We start from the raw sequence: 25897 nt of genomic DNA, 5'->3' as shown, positions 1-25897 counted from the left end.
TTACTAAAGGAGGAGTCTGGCTGCCTGTTTCTCTATCTGTCTCTCTCTGGCGTGTTTCACATCTCCATTTTGTGCTATTCTTTCTCAACTCTCCACTAATTAGGGAAGCAGTTGCTTGTCTTCTCACTCCTCCTCATTAGAGTTTAACTCTAAACTCAGAAGTGGTCAAAACTGATCTGAATTTATAAAGATATTATAACATCTATACACACATAAAAAGATCCTAAAAGCATCCTATTTTATAAATCAGAGTTTATCTTAAATTCAAGCGCAATGTGAAAAAGTGCATCAACTCCACCTACAGAACACATATAATAGCATTAATGCATATTGTGATTTTCTATTTATCATTACATTTTAATAAACAATGTTGGATTGTTTTAATTACTGGATACAAGTATATAATATATACAAGAGCAAAAACGCATGTACGCATGCTCTTCAATTGGCGTACTCAATATTTTCACTTTGCCTTTATAAATCCCGATTGTTCTTCATGTTTGACATAGGATAAAATCCACGGTATTTAGGATCAAATCCCTTTGTACGCCCGCTTTATAAATGAGACCCCTGATTCCTAGAAATTTAGACCCAATTATTGGCGTTTTGAACCTCTTTATCGTCCACCAGGTAAAAAACGTATGTCCAATTGCTTAAATCTATATCAATGGCGTCACTCACAGGATGAGTTGTGATGAAGAACTTTAAGGGAAATTGGTTCTCTTGATACTAAACCACATACTAATAGCCAAAAAGACAGGCCACATGGTGCTTCAAGAGAGCTGGTCTGGACCAGACAATGTTTTTAACCTGCTACACACCATTTGGGGCACATTCTATCTAATCGGTTGCTTTGAAGCGAAACCACAGGTCTACTGTATCCCTAAAGAGAGCGAGAGAGAGATAAGACCACCCTATTAAAGAAAGCGAGGTGCAGCAGAGGGGTCTGTCAGGGCCACATCCCCATGCCCAGGCCGAAGTAGCTGTAGACTGGCTGTGGAGCGGGGCCATTTGAAGTGAAGAACACTCTAGGGATTGAAAAACAGAAAACCCTTGGTTGGATTCCTGGCTTTGTGCAACAAGAGGATGAAATTCTATAAGGACTCCACTAGTGTGCACTCTTGTTTTTTTTCTCTCTACCTCTCCTGTCTTCCTTTTTTTCTACAAAGCAAAGGGTTTTGCTGGTCTTGGGGTTGTGAAGCAGACAAGGAACATTCCTCAGGGGGGCCCAGGCGCCCTTTCTTGACACATCTCAGCGTTGCACTTTCTCTCCCCCCCAACCCTCCCTCCCTTCCTCCCTCCCTTCCCTCTCTCCAACCACTTCAGCCCCACTTTCCCCCTTCCCTCTCAACTCTTTTCTCTTACCCTCTCTGACTCGGCTACCTCGTATCTGTCCGTACCCACAATCCCCTCCTCTCCCGAGATGCCTGCCTCCGTTTCTCTGACTCAAACTCATCCTGGTGCTCTCTTTCGCTACTTCGCCAAATCACCCTCCCTCTGCTCGCATTCTCCATCACTCTGCTGGGCTTCTGTTTGTTTGGTAAAGACGGTTGAGTCTTTGACGTCTGCAGATGCCTGTGATTTCTCCCAGGTTCCCGAGGGGCCCAAGGAGAGAGTGCTTTGTGCTCTGACAACACGGGTCTGCAAAGAGGGAGCTGGGACTGTTTTTCTGCTCCAACGCTTCTTGGCAGGGTGTTTAACCAGTATCGCTGCACTGTGCCGCTTCCAGGTGAAAGATTTGGGCTTGGAGGAAGAGACTAGACTAGACAAACAGAATAAACAGCGAAACAGAAGTGCATTCACTTAGGTTAAAGGGGATGTTTTTTAGTGTGCATCTTAATTAAAAAGTGTATTTTACAGCTTTAGTCAACTCATTGCATGCACCATATATGGTTATTTACTGTATTTGTTTTATTACTTTTGCAAATGTTTTTACTAATTATGTATTTTATTTTAAAATGATTATTTCTAATTTTAAGCTTTTATATTACAAAATATTAGTAATTATTGTGTTAGCTTATAAAAAATTAACACAATTTCATTGCATAATTGTATTTTTATTTAAGCACAATTTATGCATTTATTATATCTCTTTAATTTACAACTTTAATTATACACTTCTGTTTGCATCTCTATACATTCAATATAATACATTTAAATGAATACAACCTAATGTACCTGTACAATGACAAAGAGCATGACTCGACTTAAAGTTTGACATCTATCAATAAGTTGATAAATGTACACAACATTTCAGTGAAAGGGGCTTTTGGAAGAATTCCTGAAACATCTCATTCTCTTTCAATAATTCCCTCAATTTCTGCTGGGCATCATAGTGACCCGCTCCATTAAAAAAAAAAATGAGGATAGCAGAGCAAGACATTAAAACTTGATAAATGACTTTTTAGGAGGTTCTGCCATGATAACACTTTACTGCTTGCTTTGCCATTTTCAGAGCCTTCCTCATTAAAGTCATTTGGCTTCAAGGCCAAACGCTCCATTCATTTAAAATCAAATGAGGGAACTTCATGATGAACTAATTCATTCATCAGATTCTTATGAACAATGGCTATCTGAGATAGAATAAAGGAGGCAGATTTCTATGGCACTGCCACCCATATCATAAAGGGCGCATTGCATCGCTTGCTAGCACAAAACTTGCATCTCGCTTGAAGAATAAGAAAAAGAGGAGTGAAGAAATGAGAAGAATATTTGGGATATCTCTGTGGACAAAGAGGTTAGGACATGGAGGGAATGTCATTCAGTGAAACTTAAAAATTTTAAAGTCACGATTTTAATTTGGTCTAAAAAACTGAATGCTGAAACCATCCAGTCACAAAGTCTATTCATTGTATCCGGATGCTGATTCTGAGTAAAGTGACTATAGAGACTAAAAGTGAATAAAAACATTTAAGCACTAGTAAATTTCCCACATTGAATGATGACAGGAGTTCAAACAGACGCCCTGGGGACAGTATACGTTTTTTTGTTTTGTTTCTTTTTTTTTCTCTGTAGGGCGACTCAGAAAACACCAAAGTATGTTTAAATGTTTAGAATTGCTACTGGAAGATGAGCAGGTGTGTGGAGCCTCACTCCATAAGGCTGAAGGCCATGTAGAAATAAAATACACCTACACATTAACACTGACACAGGCATGTACACACACTCACTTTTATGCCAGCAACCACATACAATCCTTATTAGACAGTGGCTTACAGCTTTTATACCACTGAAGGTCTCTGTGTGACATATTTTATACGTACAACAAGTGAAACATTAGAATTGTTCTAGAATGATTGTTTGAAAACCAAAAATTCAACCTATAACATGGATTAAATTAACTGCTACTGTTCTGACATGCCAAAGAGCCAGCTAAACCAATTAATACTGTAGTTACATTTTTAAATAGTCACATTTATGAGAAAATAAGTAACAATTGTGAGATAGTCACATTGTGAGGCATGAAATCGCAATTGTGAGATATAGTTGCAAATTATAAGAAACAAAATCGTGATTATGACAAATTCACAAATCCTCAAACAAGACTATATAGAGACTCTCAAATGGCAGTTTAAAACTAGACAAAAGCTTTTCTTTTCTTCTGACCTGCAAACTGTGACATAATTATCCAAGAGTTATAGTTACGCTGTCACAGCTTAGTATACATATGAATTATGAAAACCGTGATGTAAAATGCTTTGGATGTTACTTTTACAAGGAGCAACTGCTGCCACCAAAGACCAAAAGTATGGGTCAGTGTGGCAGAAGAGAAAGAGTGGGAAAGGAAAATAAAGAGGGACAGAAAGGAAGAAGAGAGAAAGAGTGTGGCATTGAAGCCACGGCGGCCGTATGTTTGACATTGGAAATGGTTTAGAGCAGAAGGAACTGGCAATTCTGTCTCTAATTAAAGGCTTTGGCTCACATGACCATGTACAGGTGCACCAACACCAGAATGCAGAGCCATGAAGAAAGGCCTCCTTGTGTGTGGTGAGGCCATGCTCGCTCAGCGGGAGTCTACACACACACACACACACACAGAGGATGCAGCTAAGGAGTGCAAACATTCACATTCATTACCTTCACTACAATTTCAAGCCCTTATTTCAACTGTCAGAAATAAAATTATGCAAAGTAGTTATTATTTTACAAGTTCTTTCCCTCTCACTTTCTGTTCTGCTTCTCTTGTGCCCTCTTCTCTCAAAATGACTCAATTCATTGCTGATTTTTTTAAACTTATGGCCATTTGTGAGCAACTATAATGGTCAGACAGACTAAGACAGCTATTTTTATATTCATTTTAAACTCCAGAAATCACAAGATCTCAGATCATAGGATGTACAAAAAAAGTAAACCAACTGAACATCTTTCATGTTCTGAGGGACAGAATGTATATTTCCCATTTTCATATATACGAGTAAATACTATAGAGTTAAACTGTTAATTTAAGGCCTTAGTCTTTTTTTATTATTAAGATTTATAACATTTAATATATATATATATATATATATATATATATATATATATATATATATATATATATATACACAGTATAAATTATAAAAAATAATATTTAATTTGAATTACACATTTTGTGTGGGGTTATTTAATAAAGACCAAAAAGAGAGGATATTAGTGTCAGAACAGAAGTCTTTGCATTTACACACCAAATCAATCCAGAGATTTAAATAATATGGTTTACCAGATCCCACTTTCTTTTAGTAACAGTTCATCAATATTACATTAAGACATACTAGGATCTGTTAACAGGCGTGCAGTGCAGCCTGTGTCATTGATAACAAGGTTGAGGGGTCCTGTTACCCTCTGTGTCTGTAATGCATTTAGGGAAGAGTGTGAACAGAAAAAGAGAGTTTCAGCCAAGAGAGTCCGGGAAGTGAGGAAATTCCAACTGACAAACTGGATATGGAAGACACTGACGCATAGGCCAAAGAGCAAAAACAGCACAAGCCTCTACACGCTGACGTGTCACTGCATAAAACAGTCGCTTAGAGGTTTATTGTGACTCAGGCTAGCTAGGCTGACACTGCTGCTAAGACTGGACCTCAAGTGTGAGGAATTCAGTCAAGTCGGCATCATCTACAGGAACGAATGAAATCTCCAAGTGCAGTTCTGGATGACTGCATGGAAATATGAAGCCTGAGGACCCGATTTGGTTAAAAGATTAGTTCACCCAAAAATGAAATCACTGACTCATTCTCATGTCTCTCTAAACCTGTGCAACTTACTTTCTTACTATAAACACAAAAGGAGACATTTTAAAGACTCCGTTGGTCGCTCTTTTGCATGCAATGACAAAACTTTGGATTGAAACTTCCAAGTATAACAGGACACAAAAACAATAAAATGATCATAATGTGCCCCAATTAAACTAAGAGCAGCTGTGGAAAAACAGGCTGCTTGATATTGCAAACTGGTATTTGTTATATTATTTCTATTATCGTAATCATGCTCGTTTTTAGTGCTAATAGTTTGACTATTTACTGCAATTTGTTATCATTCTAGTAATTTACCAATAGCAGCTTTTGAATTGGAAGTACACATTGCAAAAATAAGATAGATATTTCAAATCTTCAGAAGTCATACAATAGTTTTGCGTGAGACATGGGCTGCTACAAATGGATCATTGGTTCAGGATTTGGAACAACGTGATCCATGAACAAATCATTTTGTGAACTTGATTAACTGAAAAGTGAATCTGATAGCTAGACAAAAATTTGCTTGGCAATTATGTTGTCATTTTTTTGTGCGTGCTTTCTTTTAAAAAATACATTAAGCATGAAATTCCTATATAGTACACAATGCCTTGAATATACACATTCTATGATGTTTTTAATGTCTGAATTAATATAATTATTAATAAATGTATTTTAATCATAATGAAGAAAAAAACTACATGAACAGGATGAGATTCCTGAATAGAAAATTAAATATTGAAATACTAAATAGTTTGGCAAGGCAAGGCAAATGTAAAATAGCATATGGTGCAACCTTCTAAAATGATATTTGTTAAAATAATAACTTGTGATGTTTGCAATAAACAAAAAAAAAAAAAAAAAATCACCTTTTGTGTTCCACAGAAGAACTATACAGGTTTGACGATGAGAATGAGTAATTGTCAGCATTTCCGTACTGAGGTGAATTATCTCTTAATATTTTTATAGTTCCCATCAAATGACTAAAAAGTGACAAGCTGTAATACTATACACCACACAATCAACTCTTTGAGGTTTTAAAAACAATGTAATTCAATTTGCTTCATATATCTGCTTGTTTGTACATTGCGCAAGACATGGGAATTGCACAAGAAACAACTAACAGCTCAACACGCTTCCTGAAAGTCAGGGTAGAAAACTTAGGGTCTTTTGCACACGAACACACACACACACACACACACCTGCTGCTGTTGAAGGTGCAGTAAATCCACAGGGCTGATCTCCCCATTGGTGTCACAGTTGGACCCGCCTTCTCTTCCTCCGCCATCTGACTGGCTGCTTAGGCTGCTGACTCCATTTTGACTGGAGGGTGTAGTTCGAATGGTCTCAGTTGCTGATTCTACCATCATCACGTGGCACCTTGCAGAAAAAAAGAAAGAAAAGAAAAACATATTGAGTGACCATCAGGCATTGTTAGAAGTCCTAGGAAGCATGCTAAGATCTATATAGGCAGTTTTATCACAAAAGCAAATATACACACACTAATCAATTGCACAGATTCACAATCAACCCCATCAGAAAGTGTTTATCTGCAGTAGAAATACAGTGCCACAGCTGCTAACCTTCATAAGAACATAATAAACAAGCAGTGCGCCATACATCTATTAGGATATACCTAAAGAACCACCTGAGCCTCTGAACAGCCAATGGCAGCCAAGGACACAAACGCAGAGGAAGGAGCAACGAAGGTCTGCCTGAAGAGATACTTGTGTCAAACTAAAATGGCATTGTGCCATGAAATAGTGGCATGCTTTTCCCTTTTCCCAAAGGTTACAACACAGTGCACCAGCTCTGATCGAAGGACATTTGTCTTTGACAGAGAGTGTTGATGCATCCACAACAGTGACAAAGAGGCGCTTTCAATTAGAAAACATCTGCTCTAAAGAAACACCAACCTTTCGAGCAACTTATTATCAGCAGTACAAAAACACAAGCAACTTCCAAAAGAAGAGGAATGCATTTAGTATCTTTAAGAGGTAAAGTGAGTGAAAGACGAAATAAGGCTTCAAATGAGTGAATGATTCAGTGAACTGATGACTTATTGACGTGTATAGTCGTATTAGAAAAATCACTGCACTTTAAAAAGATGTCAATTTTGTTGTAATGTTTTTTTCCTGATAAATTAATTTATTTAAAAATACATAAAAATTGTAATTCACACATAAAATTACTTGAATATACCTCTTCTATGATGTCTTAATGTCTAAATTAATTTAATTATTAATAAATTAATAAGAAAAAGCCAGTAAAATGAGATTCCTAATTTCATATATATATATATATATATATATATATATAGAACGGGTATTGTTCAAAATTCATGTATAAATTTGATGAAAGGTTTTGATCCACTTCAAATGCTGACTACTGTAGGCTATATTCCAAAACCATATGAAACATGGACCACACAGTACATTCGACTTGTTTTTACTAAATTTGCTTGCTTTATTTAACCTTGGCCATTTGACCTGCTTACAAAAGCAATAAGATAAAAACATAAAAATCATCAACATGGAGCATTGTGATTGCATTGTGGGAATGGTACTATCTACACATGCAGTACGTGCTGTACAGTAAAGCTCGCCACAACAACAGCTGAAGACCACTAAGACAGAGATATAGAAGACTCTTTACTGGCTTCGACACCCAGATCTACTGTACATTGGGACGTTTTGGAAACTCGAGGGTGCTTTTATGGGTCCAACAAGTTCACAGTTGGAATCACTTAAATGCACCTGGTTGAGGAATTGTATACTTCATTCAAAGCTGTCAACTGAGGCAGTCACGCAAAACTCGCATGACTGAAGAGGATGCAGGCATGTCTTGTATCATGGGGGACGCAAACCAAAGACGTGGGTAGTTTTATTGTCTATGGAGCCAAGAGGAACCACGTGTGGTTAATACATCAACCCAGACCATCTATATCACTCGAATGTGACATGTAGGGGACAATACCAAAACCCCAACAATAGCTTTCAAAACCCACGTCGTCAACTTTTCATCATGACTAACCCCTATTTCATAATTTCATGCAAGAAAGTAACCCACCGTTCGAGAAATGCAAGACTTGTTGCATCGGAGAGCTTGAAGGAACGAGCAGCTGCTGAGCGAGTGCATCACTGCCATATTAACCAGACCGAGGTGTAAGCAAGCATGAAGCCTTGTCATATCCCGTAATGGGTGTATATTGCCACTATAATGGAAGGTCGTAAATAAAGCAGCCCAATAAATCTGCACAGGGAACCTTTGATTACGGCTGTGAGACAGAAGTTTGCAGCGTCTTGTAATTGTTTTTGGCAGGCTCATCTGAGCCGCCAATGTTGAGGCTTGCCGCATCATGTTTAGCCCCCGAAGCCCCTCTGGCTGAACTTTGACCTGTGAGAACAGAGGAAGATGCATTTTTCTTCTACGGGGGAGTGAGGGATGCAGAAAGGGTAGGCGTTCTTCTTCAGATCGAAGAGATAAAATGTGCATTTGGGGGAGGGCAATGCACAAAAAAAGGAACGTTTGCCTTTTAATTGGGACGGAAGAGAAATGGGACCAAACTTGCCTTTGCCTCAGGGACAAAAACACACCGAAAAAATAAATTTCAGCTCGCAACAGATAAAACAAAAATCCCAGGACCAGCGTCTTCGCGGCATGGTAACGCAATGCACTGGCTATGCACTGAGGTTTTCTCTTTTTTATGTTCTAATATCAGCAGATTTTCTTTGGCACTTACAAGAAAGGGTGGAGGGGGTGGTGATTCATTCTCTATCCTGTTTCTGCAAGTACTGAGACTGCAACAAGGGATCATGGGAACTTCTGTGACTAGCTGTTAAGAGCTGTTTATATTGCTGATGCTGAGAGTTGCTAAGGTAAGATAGCAACGCGGGGATAAACACGTCCCTGAATTCCGATTCGGCTTCAGAAGTGCATATAAGCAGTAAAAAGTGAAAGCTGCAGATTTTTTCCCCTCATTCGTATTAAAAAGGAAGTAACGCAAAAACAAACAAGGTCAGGAAACGGAGAGATGGCGAAACAAACCACAGTTTGTGGTTCCCATCCTCCCCGAAGCAAAGATTCTCCTTTCCCTTCTCTCTCTCTCTTCTCCGTCTACCCCCGAGGCAGCTGCAGTTCCGTTCCTGTGCTCAGGGTCGGAGTCGGCGGCTGGCACGGGAACAGAGGATTCTGAGAGAGCAGGGTTGAAAAGACGCCGTCTGAGCCAGGTAGGCCAAGGGGCGGAGGTCTCCTGGGTAAATCTCATACAGGTGGGCCGTCACTTCACACCCTCTCAAAACATAGCAAGCCCAGCGGGGACTAAAAGCTTCCAGTACTCCGACAGGGTCAGAGGTGAAAGGTAGATTGTCTTTTCCCAGCTCGTTTTTTTTATTGTTTAGGGAACACAGTTTGCTAAAGACGTCAACGGTATTAACATAGACAAAGCATCAGGTGCCTAAATGAACTTGACAGCCGTTTATACTTTCCAGGCAACAAAAGCAGATGAGTCAATGACATAAGAGTGTAACACTTTACAATAAGGTTTCATTAGTTAACACATGAACTAACGTTATGCACTTCTACAGCATTTATTAATCTATGTTAATGTCAATTTCCACATTTACTAATGCGTTATTCAAATCAAAAGTTGTATTTATTAACATTTTATTAACTAACGTTAACAAAGATTAACAAATACAGTAACAAATGTCTTGCTCAGTTAGTCTATATTAGTTAATACATTAACTAATGTTAACAAATGAAACCTTACTGTAAAGTGTTACCGAGTGTCCATGAAAAAGAAAGGGAAAAATCTAGTTTAAAACCCATACAGTTCTTTAAAAAAAAGTACTCTTTATATTCGTTTAAATTTAATGGTGTAAAAAGAAAAATATTTCCTTACACCTTGAATACATACAGATCTTAATCATTAAATCAAAAACACTAAATATATATATATATTTATTACGTTTTGGGGACCCACACCACATGATATTTTACGAAAGGTCTAAATTTTCATTCATAAATTAAAAATGTGTATTGCATAAAATTGTGATGTATTTTTGTAGATCTTAATCATAATTTCCCAAAAAGTTTAAATATATTTTTTCAAGTTAACAAATATCAATCATTATGAATTCATGAAATATCATTACGTTTTTTGAGGAGCTGCACCAAGACATTTTACAATCTCATTATAAAAAAGCGAAATTAATTTTAAATCATAAATTAAAAACGTGTATATTGAATAACACTTTTTTTTATAAAGCTAAAAAAAAGTAGTAAACATAGTAAAACATATTTTTAAGTCAATCTGTAAACATTCAAATGATGACAGGCTCAGTGCATGAAGCACAGATTCGCTGGAGTGGATCTCAATGTACCTCTGAACCTGAATACCTGCTTTTACAGTCTTTCATGGCCCGGTTGGCGTGCCGAGAGCTTTGAAGAGGATTGAGGCTGTCAGATCCAGCCGGCTGATCCCAGATCAGCACATCTGCAGCCCCCAGACTGCGGATTGGGCTCATCGTTCCGGTCCGACTCCAAAACACAAGCCCCACTAATGCCTTCTGAATTCAGTACTTCCAGCCTGGATCATTTCACCAGAATGAAGATGGTAAACGGGCCAGCACCATGTTCAGATGGTCCGTTACAGCGCCAGGAATCGGTCTTTATTATTTCAGATGAAAATGAGTGTATTTCAAATCCTTCATATAAAAGCTTATTACTGGCCTCTAAAACATTGAAAGCTCTATAACGGATAATTGACTGTGATACCTGAAATTTCATTTTACACATTTAGCCTTTTTCCCTCTTGTTTAGTTCTCAGTAAAAGAAAATATGGCAAACATTAAACCGGGGTAAAGATTTTCCTTTGCAGTGAAAAGGACTGTTCAAGAAGCAATATCTAAAATAATGCAAGGATTCAAGCCGTAACTCACTTGGCAATGCCGACAGACTGGTTTAAATTTGCAACTTCAGCTCTCCGGCACACACCAGAGCTCCATTTAACTACAAAGAGCATTACCCAGATCTAAAAAGAAAATAAAACGGACGTAATACAAGATGACAACTTTGACAATATTTATAAAAATGGAATACCGCTTTATTCTGCCAGTCCTTTCCCACTTTTTTATCACCGACTCATTCATTTACTCCATCTTTCCTGTCCTCTTCTTTATAGGAACTCTTCAAGGCACATGCGGAACCGTTTCACATTTTTCAGCAGGGCTGTTAGCTTTATTTGTCTTCCTTTGCACCTGTGGAAGAGCTCTTTCTGCACGTTACGCACACGCCAGCACACACAGACACCAGTCTCAGTAGTTTTTCAGCAGGTTACCAGATTAATAACTCTTTATCATGTTAAGCCTTATACAGGTCTATTTATATAAGTCCCACAAAGGCTGTTTCTAGAGCCTTGCATCAGCTCGCAGGAATGCTCTTATTAATAAAACAAAGAAGCAGCCAACATGATTAGTGGAGACAGCCACAGTTGTGCCAGCACATCTCATGTCTTCTCCCTCAGGCTACTGAAACAACAGTCCCGCAGAGAAGCGAACGCTTCGTCAGGAGTGCGCCACCTCTGTTTGTCACCAAATATGACTGAGCAAAGTCCACCTGAGCACACGTAACAACTTGCTCTTTTCCAAAATCTAGTAAGCTGCCTATAATAGGAACCTTTTTAAGACACCATAGGTTCAACACAAGGCTGTTTTTAATTACGCCGTTTACTTAGATACATCATTTTGGCCCATAATGCCATTACAACCAGCTAATGTAGCTCAAACAGTAGAGCATAGTCGCATTACAGAGAATGCAAAAACTAATAAAAAAAAATACATTTAAAAAAAAAAAATTGAAATATAAAATAAAATAAATAAACTCTTAATTCAAGCCTGAACAAAAAAATAAGCTGTTTCTGAAGCAAACACACATTCATTGTGTTTATTTATTTGCCTCATCAGGAAGAACTGCTCTCGGGACACAAACATTCAGGAACGCGGTCTACGGAAGGATACGGTGTATTTGTGTTAGCAACTCCAACTGCTAGCCCACGGGGCAGAGGGCAGGTGTGTGTCCCAGTGGTTAGAACACACAGCTTGCGGCTCTTCCTCTAGATTTGTCTTCCCTAGACGTATGGTTGGTGGTGGTGGTGGTGGTGAGAGGGAGGGGGGCAGGTATGACTACATCAACTAAAAGGCCGGGCCCAGGGGAAGTCTGTCACTGTCTGCCGTGAAGACAGATAGCAGGAAGACCCAGAGCTGAGAGAGAGCGTGAGAGTGAGAGAGATGTAATGAGCAGGGTACCTAAAGTAAGACCCCACAAGAAAGGTTCAGAAACAAATAAGTGTTCTTGATAGAATAATAAAGGAAAGTCGGAATTGCTGGGTGTCTCTTAGCAGTTTTAACCTTGGCCCAGCACCGGCCACTTCAAAGGGATCAACTACCCGCTCCTCCCGAGGGGTACGGCACACTGGAATATCCTGACAGTAAAGAAGAGACCCTCGTTTGAAGACTGCTTAGCCGAGCACTTATGCATTCCCTTTTTATGAGCGAAGCTGTTCTCCACTCCACTCCAGCGTGGTTTCTCTCCGTGGAAGTGGCACACTGCTCCACTTGGCATTATGACAGAATCCCTTCTCGTTGCCACCCACTTACATACTCACTCACCCCAGGCCTTTAAATTCAACATGAAATGGCGTCCGCAAACCATTTTACTGACGTAATGTGACATTTTGGAGTGAAACAGGATATTTAATGAGAAAACTATGGTTGAAACTTTTTTTTTACTTACATTTATACTTTTTCTTATTATATTATCCACCAGGAATCGATTGGATCTTCAAAAGAGGGCAATTTATACCAAAATGGGGTGAAAACAACCCAAATCAACGTTGCATTTTCATACAAATTAGTATTATTGATAACTACAATTAAAACTAAAATGATTAAAAACTTGTTAATTGAAAAATAGGTGAAAAAAAAAAGAGTGTATGAATTAGAAATGCTTGCAACCAACTAAAATAATTGTAAGGTGAAGTACTAAAATAACTGACTGGCAATAGGCTATATTAAAAAAAGAAAAAAAGAAAGAAACTGAAACAATAAACAAAATCTAAATAAAACCTAAATAGTAATGTTTAGAAAATAAGTTAAAAATACACTCTAAAAAATGCTGGGTTGTTTCAACCCAAATTTGGGTCAAATATGGACAAACCCAAATGTTGGGTTAAAAATGTAATAAAAAAAATGTACAGTTGAAAGTGAAAGCTTAAGTTGGGTTAAAATTTTTAATTACATTTTTAACCCAACATTTGGGTTTGTCCATATTTGACCCAAATGTGGGTTAAAACAACCCAGCATTGTTTAGAGTGTAAGTTTATAAATAAGTTATAAAAAATAAAGATGAAAAAGCACAACAAAATTACAATTGTTTTAATTTGGCACGTGAGCAGGTTGTTCAAAAACGGAACAAATGAGATTATATGAATTCATATAAATGTGTAAAATGCAAAATAACAACAAATTGTCATGAGACTGTGTTGGCTGAAAATAAGATAATGTAACTCTAACAGCCGAAAAGTAAAGTTGTAAAGCCAAATGTTTTCTTTGCAATAACAGTAAACATGGTTTTAACTTTTTTCATATTGACTTTAATGGAATCAGTGTTACCTCCTGATTGACCAGACTGATTAAACATGGTTACCTGGATCAATCCCAGGTAAAGGACAACTGCCCCTTAGGCAAAATACATAAACCCCAGCTGCCTCCCTCAATTGCTCCAAGCAGATCCCTGCAATTAGTGTACTGCACATCTTATAGGATAACAGATATCTTCTAAATACCAGGTAATCAAATACATAAAGTCTCTGTAAACTCATAATTGTCCTGTAAAGATGATGCACTCTTGTGTTTTGCCCTCATTCTCAGATCTTGAGGAAAGATGGTGCTTTTGTACAGCATATGAGCTACAGATCCAGTCGAACTCAACAGCCTCCTCTTGTGATCGCATGGAACAGTTCCAGCCTGTACAGGTGCGATAGATATAGACTTTACCTGCTCATTTCTTGGCCTCAAAGAAAAATGAACATCTAAAAGAAACATTTGTGTGCATGTGCATTCCAGCCATGCTGATTTAAATAGCAGTGAAGGTAAACATTGGGAATGGTTGCTGGTTTATTGGGGACTAGATTGCTTTTACTGTCACAACCGAAACCCTTAGCTCTTATTACAAAAGCTTAGGACCACCAATGTCCAAAAATAACCAATTCATTTCCCTACGGCACAGGCTGAGACAAGGGGCACAGAAATAAATGGGAGCGTGGAAAAAGAAAATTAAATGAACGGAATGATCTGCGTTCATCAGGCTAATGACACAACTTTGATCTTGTGATAATTTTCAACGGGCTTCAGAGTTGGTGTCCTAATTTCAAATTTTTTAGCTGAGGTTTTCCTTTTTCCCTTCAAATCTAAACTATGGCAGATGACAATTAAGGAATTGCTTACCCGCTGACTCTCTCAAAAATCAGAGGCACTTAAAAGGACAATTCAATTATCAAGGACATGCCGATATGAAAGTAAAAAAAGTAAGAAAGATTCTCACGGGGGAAAGAAAACGAGGCCAAATAAAACAGAAGAGACAATCAGAAAAAAAGAAAAAAAAAGCGTGTGGGGGAGGCAATTAGATTCATAAAATATCTAATGTACCATATGGCGATCTGATGTGTTCCTGCTGTGACGCGCACCTGATGTAGAAGGAGGCAAAGTCCTGTTTGTCCAGCCCATAAAGATTAGCTTTAATCAGGTGGGTTTCGTTGCATTCGGTAAACACCACCAAGCATTCCCGACCGATGAGATCGCTTCTGTGTGTCTGTGTGACCGGGCAAACATTTACTCCCCCGGACACTACTACTACCCTCTGCCTTTTTCTTTTTGGCCAAAAGTAAGTGATTTTCCATCCTGCCCTTGATGTTTAAGAGACTGGAGATTTCTATACGAGGCCTCCTCACCATCAGATCAACGCAAATGTTTGGAATAGGTGCTGGGCTTTCACAAACGGCCCATTTGTCAGCCATTGAACACACACATTTTCATCCATTTAAACCAGTGATTCCCAGCCAGGGGTACGAGTATGCAGGGGTACGCAAAATAGGCATGCTAGGATGTTAATCGCCCCAGCATTACCCCAGCCTGGCGCATTGGTCACTGCAAATGTGTCCGTTTACAATGTGATTTTTCAGCGTTGAGTACATTGTAGCCAATCACAGGCATGTCTGTTGAAAGTAATGGCCAATCAGAGGTGTTTAAAATACCAGAGGTTTTTAAAAGAGTTTCTGTTTAGTGCTAGTTTAAGTCCTACATGCTCACAAACCTAACAGCCATCTACTGGTTATAGTGGCAATTTCATGTCTTTATTTTTTAAATAAAAGTGTTTGTTTTCCATCAAATGTTGGATTGATTAATTCATTTAAAATGTGTATTTTGTCCAGTCTTTTTTACCAACAACATTCTTAATTCTTTAGTGTCGATGAAAGAGTACTTCAGATAGATAGAATGAATGACAGATAGATAGAACTACAGACAGACAGACATCTGTAAGGATCATGTATTGTGTGTGTGGCTCTTTAAAGGGAGAGGTTGGCAGGGGCCTGTGGGTCATGTTAATAGGCCGTGGTTATTATCCTGTGATCATCAAGATAAAGCCATTTCTCAATTCCTACAATGGTTTAAGAGGCTAATGATGGGGCAAGGGCCATCTTAAAAATGCCTGAGGCACTAATACCCAAAGTTTATTTAACATGGTGGAACAGAGGTGGAAAGTTATGGCTTGAGGAACAAGCAATCCAACAACTGCCTAAATGCACCTGGATGCAAAATCTGCTTTTATGAACATGACCTTCATTTGCGAGATTAAGTTTAAATGAGCAGCATCTGAGATTACAGTGAGAGAGGGAAGATGGTGGCAGAGATTAAGAAAAAAGATTAAGAAAAAAAAGACAGTGGGGACAGGAAAATCTGGAGTGAAACCAGTTCATGTTTTTGCTCCATGCCAACTCGACAAAGTAAGGACGCCTCACCATGGAACAGACAGGAGAAGAAAAGTGGAATAAAATTTCAATAAACAAAAACATAAATGCCAACCAATCAGTATATCAAATCACTAATTATTAAAAAATATTAATTATAAAATAATTTAAAATGTAATTGTTTAACAATTTAATAGTTTTAGCAAAAAATTGTCTGTTGGTCATTTAACTATTCTCACAATATTAAAAAACAATTAAAGGTTAAAATTGAACTGACTTTTTCCACACACAAAAAATTATGAAAATGATCGGCCTGAAATACGACTAACTTAAGACTTTAAACGAGGCGGTGGGGCAAAGTGATGTTTTAATAAGTTCAAAGTGGACATGATATAATTTTATACATCTGCTTTCATGACTGGCACTCTGGATTTCTGAGTTAATTAATTGATTGGATCAGAGTGGGTATAATCAAATAAAATTTTATAACTCCATAATAAAAAAACAACACTTTAGGAGGTGGCATGTGGAAAAATGATAGCATGTCCATTTTTCAAATTAATTGAATTTTAGTACTTCTGAACTTGGTCCAAGGCATCTCATAAGCAATAACTCCACACCATCTTGAAAATGGCTCCATGACTAAAGACATTCAAACACATACTTGATTTCTGGATAAAAACCACCACTGTTTATAACTAGTAACCGAGAGACATTTCCATATTATATTCTCCAGTAGTTGCACTGCCTAATAAAGTTCTCACCAAGAGTAAAAGCTAAAATATTAATTCCATCTTCAGCGGTGCTGATTGCATTAAAAAACGTCTGTTTTATTATTTAGCACAGAAAGGAAAATCTTTGTTAAAGTGACTTGAATGCAAATTGATATCACTAGAACGAACAGTAGAAAAGCATTACTAATTTGATCATAATAATATCAATAGAATAATTCATAATGTAATATAAATAAATTAGAGAGGTAATTCGTTTGAAAATGGATGCCTTCAATTAATGTCTCAGCCCCCCCAACCAAAAAAAAAAAAAAGAGTGCACATACTGTAAACCCGTTTCATAGACAAGAACATTAATTGCTTAACTGTAGTCATTGTTATGAGGTGTCAGAACCCGTGTAGAATCAGGGAAGAAACTAAACATGCAGAGTTCGCTTTAATATTACATCAATTTTTCACTGCATTTATTCAATATTCATGAATTATGCTTGCTCTCACTAACTTGTCTTTATATCCAGCGTGAAGTGTTTTTTTCCGCTATGAAAACAGAAGCTTGTGTCCCAATTCAATTTCAGCGAGGAAGATTTTAAAATCAGTACGTGACACGTCGCCTTTTCACCTTGTTCATTTTCCGTTCCTCTCAACGGAACAAGAGTAGCTGCCTTTGTGTCATTATCAGCCTTATTACACGTCATTAAAATCCTGGAAGAAAATTCCAGAAGAAATATACACGCTACACCAGGGCAGTCGCTTTCTCTCCCTCTCTCTCTCTAGCGTGTCACACTTTTGGGGGTGAGCATGCGTGTGTGTGCGAGAGCGCAGAAGTGACAAAAAAAGAACAATATAATTGGAGAAATGTACGCAGTAATAATAGGTATTCAGAAAATGATAATTCATATTAAACAGGGTGCATAAAGTCAGCCTCATTTGCATGTTTTAGATTATATGCATTTCAAAAGTAATTTCCGCAGGGCATATGAATGACATTAATTCCCGAGTGGTTTCTGCTATAGACCTCAAACTATCAAACACTCAAACATTTAAAAGATGAAAAAAAGAGTACTGCCACATTTGCGAGGGGAGATTTCAAGGTTAAAGTATTTGAATGCATGTTTTAAAGTTCTGTCTAGGTTGTTTAAAGTTGTTTCTAGCCTAGTTTAAAGTTCACTAAGCTGTGTTTGGAACAAACCCATCATGAGATTTTATACTCTTAAAATTCAGCACAAATATTTGTAATGTAAAATGTGATGGATGGATGATTCTTATAACATTTGACAAATACAACTCTATAATTATTTTATTAACTTTAATAAATTCATTGCTAACTACAATATAAACACCATGCCATACACTACATTGTCAGGTAACCTAAAATATGTGTTAACGTGGTAACTGCTAAATGAAAAAGATTATTAAATATGCCTCAATCAAACTGATTACATTCGGTTAAAGCATTAAAATCATTTTTCAAGTGTCAGATCAGGTAGAAATAGCTCACACATTTTCACGTCTTACAGTGTAAGAGTCAAATATGTCATTTCAATAACCTAAATTATAATAACCAAATGCCCATCACAAATAAATAAATAAATAAATCAACTCGACACAATGTGAAAGTGCATACTGCCTTCCCAGACCCAAAACATGAGTGTGTTACAGTGCCAATCACTGTAATACGGCACAAAGAGAACTGTGGGTATTCAAAGTGCCAATTTTAATACAGCCCTCCAGCCAGAAGTTGGGAGAGAGAGGGGGGAGAGGGAGAGAGAAAGAGAAAAGGAGAGGGAGAACCCTTTTAGCCTTGGTTCATTTGAAGAGAAAACAAATTGGAGAAAGAAGAGTGAAAAACGGGCAATTTCTACTCGATAAGACAAATTTGACCACGTGCCATAATTTTTCAGATTTTTCTGAAGAGACGGGAGTTTTGAGTATTATGAAGCAATGGTTCTCAATTGGCGAGTATGGATACGAAAATAAAAAGGTTCCTTAACTTTTTACAACTAAACATTTAATAGAAGCTACTCAAATTATACAGATGTCAAATTTGACAGGTTTTATTATTTTATGGCCATTAATTATTATTATTATTATTTTTTTGCACAGTAAACTATTTTGGTATAGCGTTGGGTCGCTCACTACTTAATTTCCTGAAGCAAAACCAGTTGAGAACCACTATAGACCAACTAATGGACAAACCAAATAAACGAGCAAGTCTAAATGAGCAATACGTCCTAAACTTGCCCATCTGTGCTAGTTTTGGCTTACTCACAAAGATTATGTATATGAAAATAATTATATATATAAAAAAAGAAACCACAGGGGAGAAGGGGAGATACAGTCTGGGCTGCCTCCCTTTGTGTAGTTTGTGTTGTGTCTGTCTAAATATTATGCTACCGAATGTTTCCCTCCACATGATTATCTCATTATGAATTAATGGTTTGCGTGCTGCGATGTGTGTGCACAATGCCTAGTTCGCGCTAACTGTTTATCTGCCTCACCATAAGAAAAATAAAACACGGGCCAGAGTGAGTCTGGCCATCGTAATCGTGAGTCAGCTTGTTGTGGCATTTAAAAGTCAAGCAGATATTAACAGCTTGGGCGGCGAGCGGAGAGTGAGAGCAACTCTAATGAACAGCATGCAAACGGTACGCTACCGTAATCGCCCTGATGATCAAGTTTCGTCCTCTTCGTTTTACAAGTCTCCGCTTACAGGTGCTGACAGGCCACTATGGCGAGATTTAAGGGAAAGAAAAATGGATTTTATGGCATTATCTCGTTATATCTCTCTCCCCGTTCTGTACTCATACTGTAAGACTAGCCTCTTTGTCCTTCTCCAGAGAAGGATACGTGGACAAGTTCAATTACGCGGGGAGAGTAAATGCTGAGGGAATGGGAAGGAGAGAAAGGCAGAGTGAAGGAGAAGAAATAGAGAATATCTAGAGGGAGAAAAACAGGCTAATTAGGACCTGGAAAATGTATTTGTTATTTTTTTTCCCCAATCTTTTTTCCCCTCCCCCCACCCCCCTTTTTTTTGTTTCCCGAGGGAGTTTTTAAAGAGTTCTATTTCTTTTCAACAAGGGAGGCGGAGGGGAAAAATGAAAAGAGGATTATGTTTCTTAAGACAAAAATCATGACATACACAGAAAAAAACTAAACGTCTCGCAACAAAGGAATTCGCAATGTCCATATTATCAGTCGAGTCTTTTAAGCTGGTGTTGGACTGCGAAAACATCTGCATTTAAATCTGCATCTGTGTCTTAAAACACAGGCCCAAAACGTTGGGTAGAGGAAGTTCGAGGCCTTTTTTTTAAATGGAAAAAAGCTTCCATCTCCAATCGAACCTCGGGCAATAACACTCTAATGAAGTGCATACTAAAAGGGCTCATTCCAATCTCCTTACTTCTGACACCAAGCGCACTTGAAAGGCCATCTTTAGAGAAGCGGTTCTGTAATGATAGCGGCGGATAGACTGGACGTGTAAGAGGCATATTCATTCCTTTGGCTTTAATTGGAGAACTCGCATGACTGATTCAGAAAGGCTGCTAGTCTGGTTCAGAGCCCCCAAGCCCGAGCCCAGGGGCAGCCAGGCAGAGCTAACGCCCTTAGTCAGGAGGAGGTGAGCGCCAGCACAAAGCCAACATCAAACTAGACACTCGGGCTAAAAGGTACAAGCGGAGCTGGGGGTGGGGGTGGGGTGCTGGGGGTCTGAAAGAGAAAAAAAAAAAGAAAGGAAAATACAATGCTTTTAAAAGACAATTAAAGCAAATTGATTTCTCTTCCTTGTTTCACCAAAACACATTCCAGAGCATCTGGGGCCTTGACTGTTATTCGAACACAATCTGTGGTGCTTCTTTGAGCTATTGCAATCGTTTCCTCCACAATGGCACCCACCTGTTGCTAACATTCCTGCATATCAGTAATTCGCCATGTATCATATCTCTACTGTTGAATAAAAAAAAAAAAAAAAAAAATACTACTCTCGCTACTGGTAGAACTTTCAAGAACCGTCTGCGTAGCTTTAAACGATTTCATGGTTCTAAAACAACTTAAAAAAAAAATCACAGCTTGGAATTATCAAGACAGCCCGGGACGGGAAAAGGGTGGGGGGCCAGGGGGGTGGGGAGGCAAACGCCATCTGCTATCTTTCACCGTAGACTTCTGACTCTGACTTCTCTTTCTCCTCTGCTTTTTTAATACCTTCGAAAATAAAGGAATGGAAAAAACCTGCATATTTGTCATTTCCGATTGTTTACCTTTTTCACGGCAAATTGATTTTTACATCTCCTTTTCCTGGAAGCGTCTAGGTGCGGGCCTGCCAACCCCTGTTTCTCTGTTTTATTGACCTAGCCCTCTGGAGAAGTTTTAAAGCTTTCAGTTCAGAAGTCATTTAAATGATACAATACCGCTTTTGTCCCAGGCACCTCTGTTTCTCTCTCTTTCTCTCGCTCTTCAATCACCCAAATTCCAGCATGCATTCTTTTTTTCTCTCCCCAAGTTTAAAACTACATGTTTAAAAGCTTTTTTTTTGTCATTACCTCGCATCTCTTGAAGTTGACACTTCACCTCAAAGACGAAAAGACAACTCATTGCATCAGGGCCTTGTGATGAAGTGGGATGATGTACGATTTAAAGTTTTTGTAGACGTCTGGTTTTACACCCACTGCTGCAGCCACGTTATTCGGTAGTTTCGGAATCAGTCGTTTCGCTGTGAATTGTGTCTGGCATGTGGGACAAAAACAGAGTTCCTATATTCCTAGACTCCAAGACATGGCCAAAGCTGTGAGGAAAAACTGAATAGTTCGCTTTGCAAACATTTCTCACGGCGGTTGCAAACCATATCTGCAAAGTGAACTGCTGATTTGCTTTTTTTGTGACAAGATTAGCCTGTTAACCCACTTTTACAAAACATTATTGCATGATATCATGCAAAGATCCTATCTCTCAGCAAAGCCAATGGTTGGGATGACATTTAATAAGAAATAATAGAAAAAAAGATTGTTTTTATTTTTTACATATTTATTCATAAACAAAACATTCATTCTTGAACACGAAAATATAGTAATGGCTTTTAAATTAATAAAATTGTCAAAAATCGAACATTTCCCTTTTCTTTGCATTTTCTTCGGTTGGCATGCTAACAGCTTAGCCTATTATATTAGCATAGTGCTAACTGGTTAAGGAAATCTCTAGAACCAGATATCATGATAACATGGTATGTTTTTGTTTCAGGCACAGGATCTTGCTTGACATCCGTTTGCCTTTAGTCTGAGGACTTAGATTTAGCCTAAACTTATCCTCTAATGGGGTTTTTACACATTTGATGTAACCAAAAAACAGATCTGACAAAAAAGGCATGCCAGATGCTGTACGCAAAACGCAAACATCTAGAAATCCATATGGAATATCTGAAGGCCTTGATGGTTAAAAACTGGCACAGGCTCAGAAGCTGTCACCCTTCAAGCTGTGAAGCCTTTTTATTGTCCGTGCGTGTACAAATCCTACAAAAGAGGGGGGGAAATTAAGGGGAATTCTTTTCCCTGAGACCTCTAAAAGTAGATCTCAAAAACCTGTTGAGCTGGAAACATCCCTCAACCCCCAGAATTTCAGCAGAGATTAAAAGGCTAAATGGACCGGCATGACTAAACATTTCTTAGTGCAGGGACATGTTCAAAGGCTCTTGGGAATTAAAATCCTCATCAATGCTCCAGCAGAGACAAATCCTTATTTATTTTCTATAATAGGAACACGTCTTTCCAAAGGAGCGAGTAGTGATAAACTCTTCGCTTTGTTCTTTTTGTCGTGATCAAACACATTCCAGCTACTGAGAGCAGTGCATGTGGTTTTATCACACACTCCGATTTTGGAATGGACGAATGTGATCATCAGGACGAGAGTAAAGTAAAATCTTAGTGCTTTTAGTGCTCTAATTACTTTCAGAGGACAACGCATAGTGGTCTTAACATCTCTGATGCGTAAATGTATCATTCCAAGTAAAAAACTGACTTTACTTCAACCTGTTTCCAAATACTGACACAGTTTTGGCCAAAGCTGCCTCAGTAATTAAAATAATCCTTTCATGCTTGTCGGATGAATTACAGTTGTATTTATTATAAAACTGTTACATACAAAATATAAGCACCAAGAGCACACAATTAAAACCTAGTTAAGTGATTATATGGGCCTTTTTGCGTGGAAATGGAGATTGAACCTGTTCGCAGTCATAATTAGGCTAAATAAAATTAAAATTATATTTGCAGCGCTCGCAGGTACAACCGGGACCGGTGTCACGGGGGTCCACTCATCGCTGGTGATTGGATCAAATTGTTGGGCGATTTACAGCACCATTCCCCCTCGGTGTCAACCAATTAACATTTCCTTAACACCCTGCACCTCTTTGAAGTAAGGTGTCTCCATTGTAATGGGAGGTTTGCAAGGTCAATGTCTTTTATGGAAGCTTTCCGTCATATTTCCATCTCCTCAGCAACGACATTTAATTGTGTTTTCAAATTTTAAACGTATTGTAACGGCGCCTTCTAATTCGCCAACTGTAGATTTAGCCAAAACGGGTCGTGCTGAACTGAAAAAGACACAATGTGTCTATTCACAGGCCTGAAAAACACAGAGGTGACGCATTGCTGTCTTGATCACAATGGCAAAAAAAATTACAAACAAAATATGTACAATGAGCATACAGAAGCACAAAATAAATGATAAGACGGATATTGGAAACCCACAATGCTTTTGTCCCTTTACTTCCACACACATACATGCACACACACATCCCAAGCTCCATTTCCCAGTATATTGCTGTGGTGGTGAGCACAGCTGGCAACATCTGGAGGCATTTTAAGTCTGTTTACATTTCCAAAACACTGAAAAATACTGCAGGTGCCAGAAGAGTAATAAGGAACCAGGTCACAAAAAAGGATTGTTTAAACTCTAACAACTCTCGGCTCTGTCTCTCCCGCTCTCCTCCTGGAACTTGCTCTCTCTCTCCACTCATTTTTCATCAATCGCACACCACTTGCCTTTCAACGAAAAATAAGGCGCCGTAACAGTGCTCCAGCAATAACAGGAAAAATGGACTGAGAAGGAGAGAGAATGATGTAAAACATCAGTCCTTTACAATGAGTCCTGAAAGATTCAAAGAAGCATACCAAATCTAATTGAACTACAAATCCTTATATACTGTATATATACACACACATACATAAATATATGTGTGTGTGTGTGTGTGTCATATATTGTTATATATATTCTCACAAAATCTGTGTGATAAGACTGATCTGCTTTTTTATTCTCTTTCACAAGTCACATCTTTAAACTTTAAACTAGATTGACTTTAAACATTTCCTTAACAGATCAAGAGGAGCTTATCACGTTGCTTTTGAAAATGTCCACACCACTGAAGCAAACCACCGACACTTACCATAACACATAAGCAAACCATATAACTATTCACCAACTCCTCCACATGGTCTTTCTTAAACCCCCTTATACACACAAACGCACACCCACCAGCTGCACTTAAGTTTTTCCTTCCCTTAAATGTAGAAAACAACCAGGAAAAACACTTGGATTTTGTTCAGCTTAATCAAAACAGACATAAAATAGCCCAGAACGTTGACATCATTTCAACTGCTTCCCCAAGGCGGGCAGAGAAGGGTCTGCTTGAAAATTTGACACAAAGGCACATGCTGTGTAGGATGCAATTACAGTGATTGAGTGTAATTTACCCGTGTAAGATGAAACCGGCCGGGCAGATGGAGGAGAAGCCGGGGATCGTGTTCTAGCCAGTCTGCACATGGTTGGGATATGGAGCACAGCTTCTCACCTTTGAACTGACCAACATTTAGCGTGATGACATGCCATGCGAACACGCATTCCACATTACTATTGGTCAATGTATGATCCTGGATGGATGTGTGTGTGTGTGTGTGTGTGTGTGTGTGTGTGTGTGTGTGTGTGTGTGTGTGTGTGTGTGTGTGTGTGTGTGTGTGTGTGTGTGTGTGTGTGTGTGTGTGTGTGTGTGTGTGTGTGTGTGTGTGTGTGTGTGTGTGTGTGTGTGTGTGTGTGTGTGTGTGTGTGTGTGTGTACAAAACCCGTGTGCAAAAGTTTTCATGATTTGTCAAAAAGCCATTGGATTTCTTCCCTGAAAGTGCATACTGAAAGCTCAATTAAAAAAAATTAGTTTCCGAATGTTACACCACTCAAATAAGGCTTGTAATCCTTTGTGCTTGTTCACTTCTTTCCCATGAGAGGAGGAAGGGAGGAACAAAAGTTTAGGTAGCCTTTGAGACGCTCTATGTCTCAAGGCGTCTCGTGGCCCTTACAGAGACTGACTTTTCACGGATTAACATCTACACCGTTTGTTACCTTTTGAACAAAGCAGCTGAAAGGGAAATAAAGGGAATTACAGTCTGCGATGGGCAGTCACATGGTGGTGCAGCCAGGACACAGAACCCTGGGAAAAGTTCAGAAATGGGGCACATCAGAATGTAGAAAATGTGTGGAATTTCATTAGGGTTATGGACCATCAAACTAGAGGAAGATCCCGGATAGAACATGAGAATCTTTTTAGTTTAACTTGTTAGTTTAACAGATCAGGCAAGAGTTCAAAAGAAGAAAAGAAGTGTCTAATCTACTATATATATATATATATATATATATATATATATACATATATACATACATATACACACACTGTAGCTATGTTGTCTATAGACATTATTATATAAAACAATGTTTTTTTGCACTAGGTATTATTATTTCTATTAGTAGTAACATTTTACTTAGTACATTATTAATAGTAAATATTATTATTAATCGTAACACTATTATTATATTATTAATAGTATTATTAATAATAATTACTCTTAAAAAACTTTACTATATTATTAGTATTAAATTTTTATTATCATTATTAAGTG

At 38.2% G+C, this 25897-nt stretch overlaps 1 protein-coding gene across 5 annotated transcripts in view; it reads right to left on the bottom strand.

The window, feature by feature from the left end:
• The window catches only part of foxp4 (forkhead box P4), a 126510-nt gene that overhangs the window by 77491 nt on the left and 23122 nt on the right, over positions 1 to 25897 (bottom strand). For all 5 annotated transcript variants that reach the window (XM_056234128.1, XM_056234127.1, XM_056234131.1 and 2 more), the window contains exon 2: positions 6413 to 6590. In XM_056234128.1, the coding sequence (XP_056090103.1) occupies positions 6413 to 6580 (168 nt within the window). In that variant the 5' untranslated portion in view covers positions 6581 to 6590. The remainder of the gene's footprint in view (positions 1 to 6412; positions 6591 to 25897) is intronic.

Source organism: Rhinichthys klamathensis, unplaced genomic scaffold (genome assembly GCF_029890125.1).
Source record: "Rhinichthys klamathensis goyatoka isolate OS25496 unplaced genomic scaffold, OSU_Roscu_1.1 h1tg000390l_1, whole genome shotgun sequence".
Classification (NCBI taxonomy): domain Eukaryota; kingdom Metazoa; phylum Chordata; class Actinopteri; order Cypriniformes; family Leuciscidae; genus Rhinichthys; species Rhinichthys klamathensis.
This window is presented reverse-complemented; position numbering and strand designations above follow the sequence as displayed.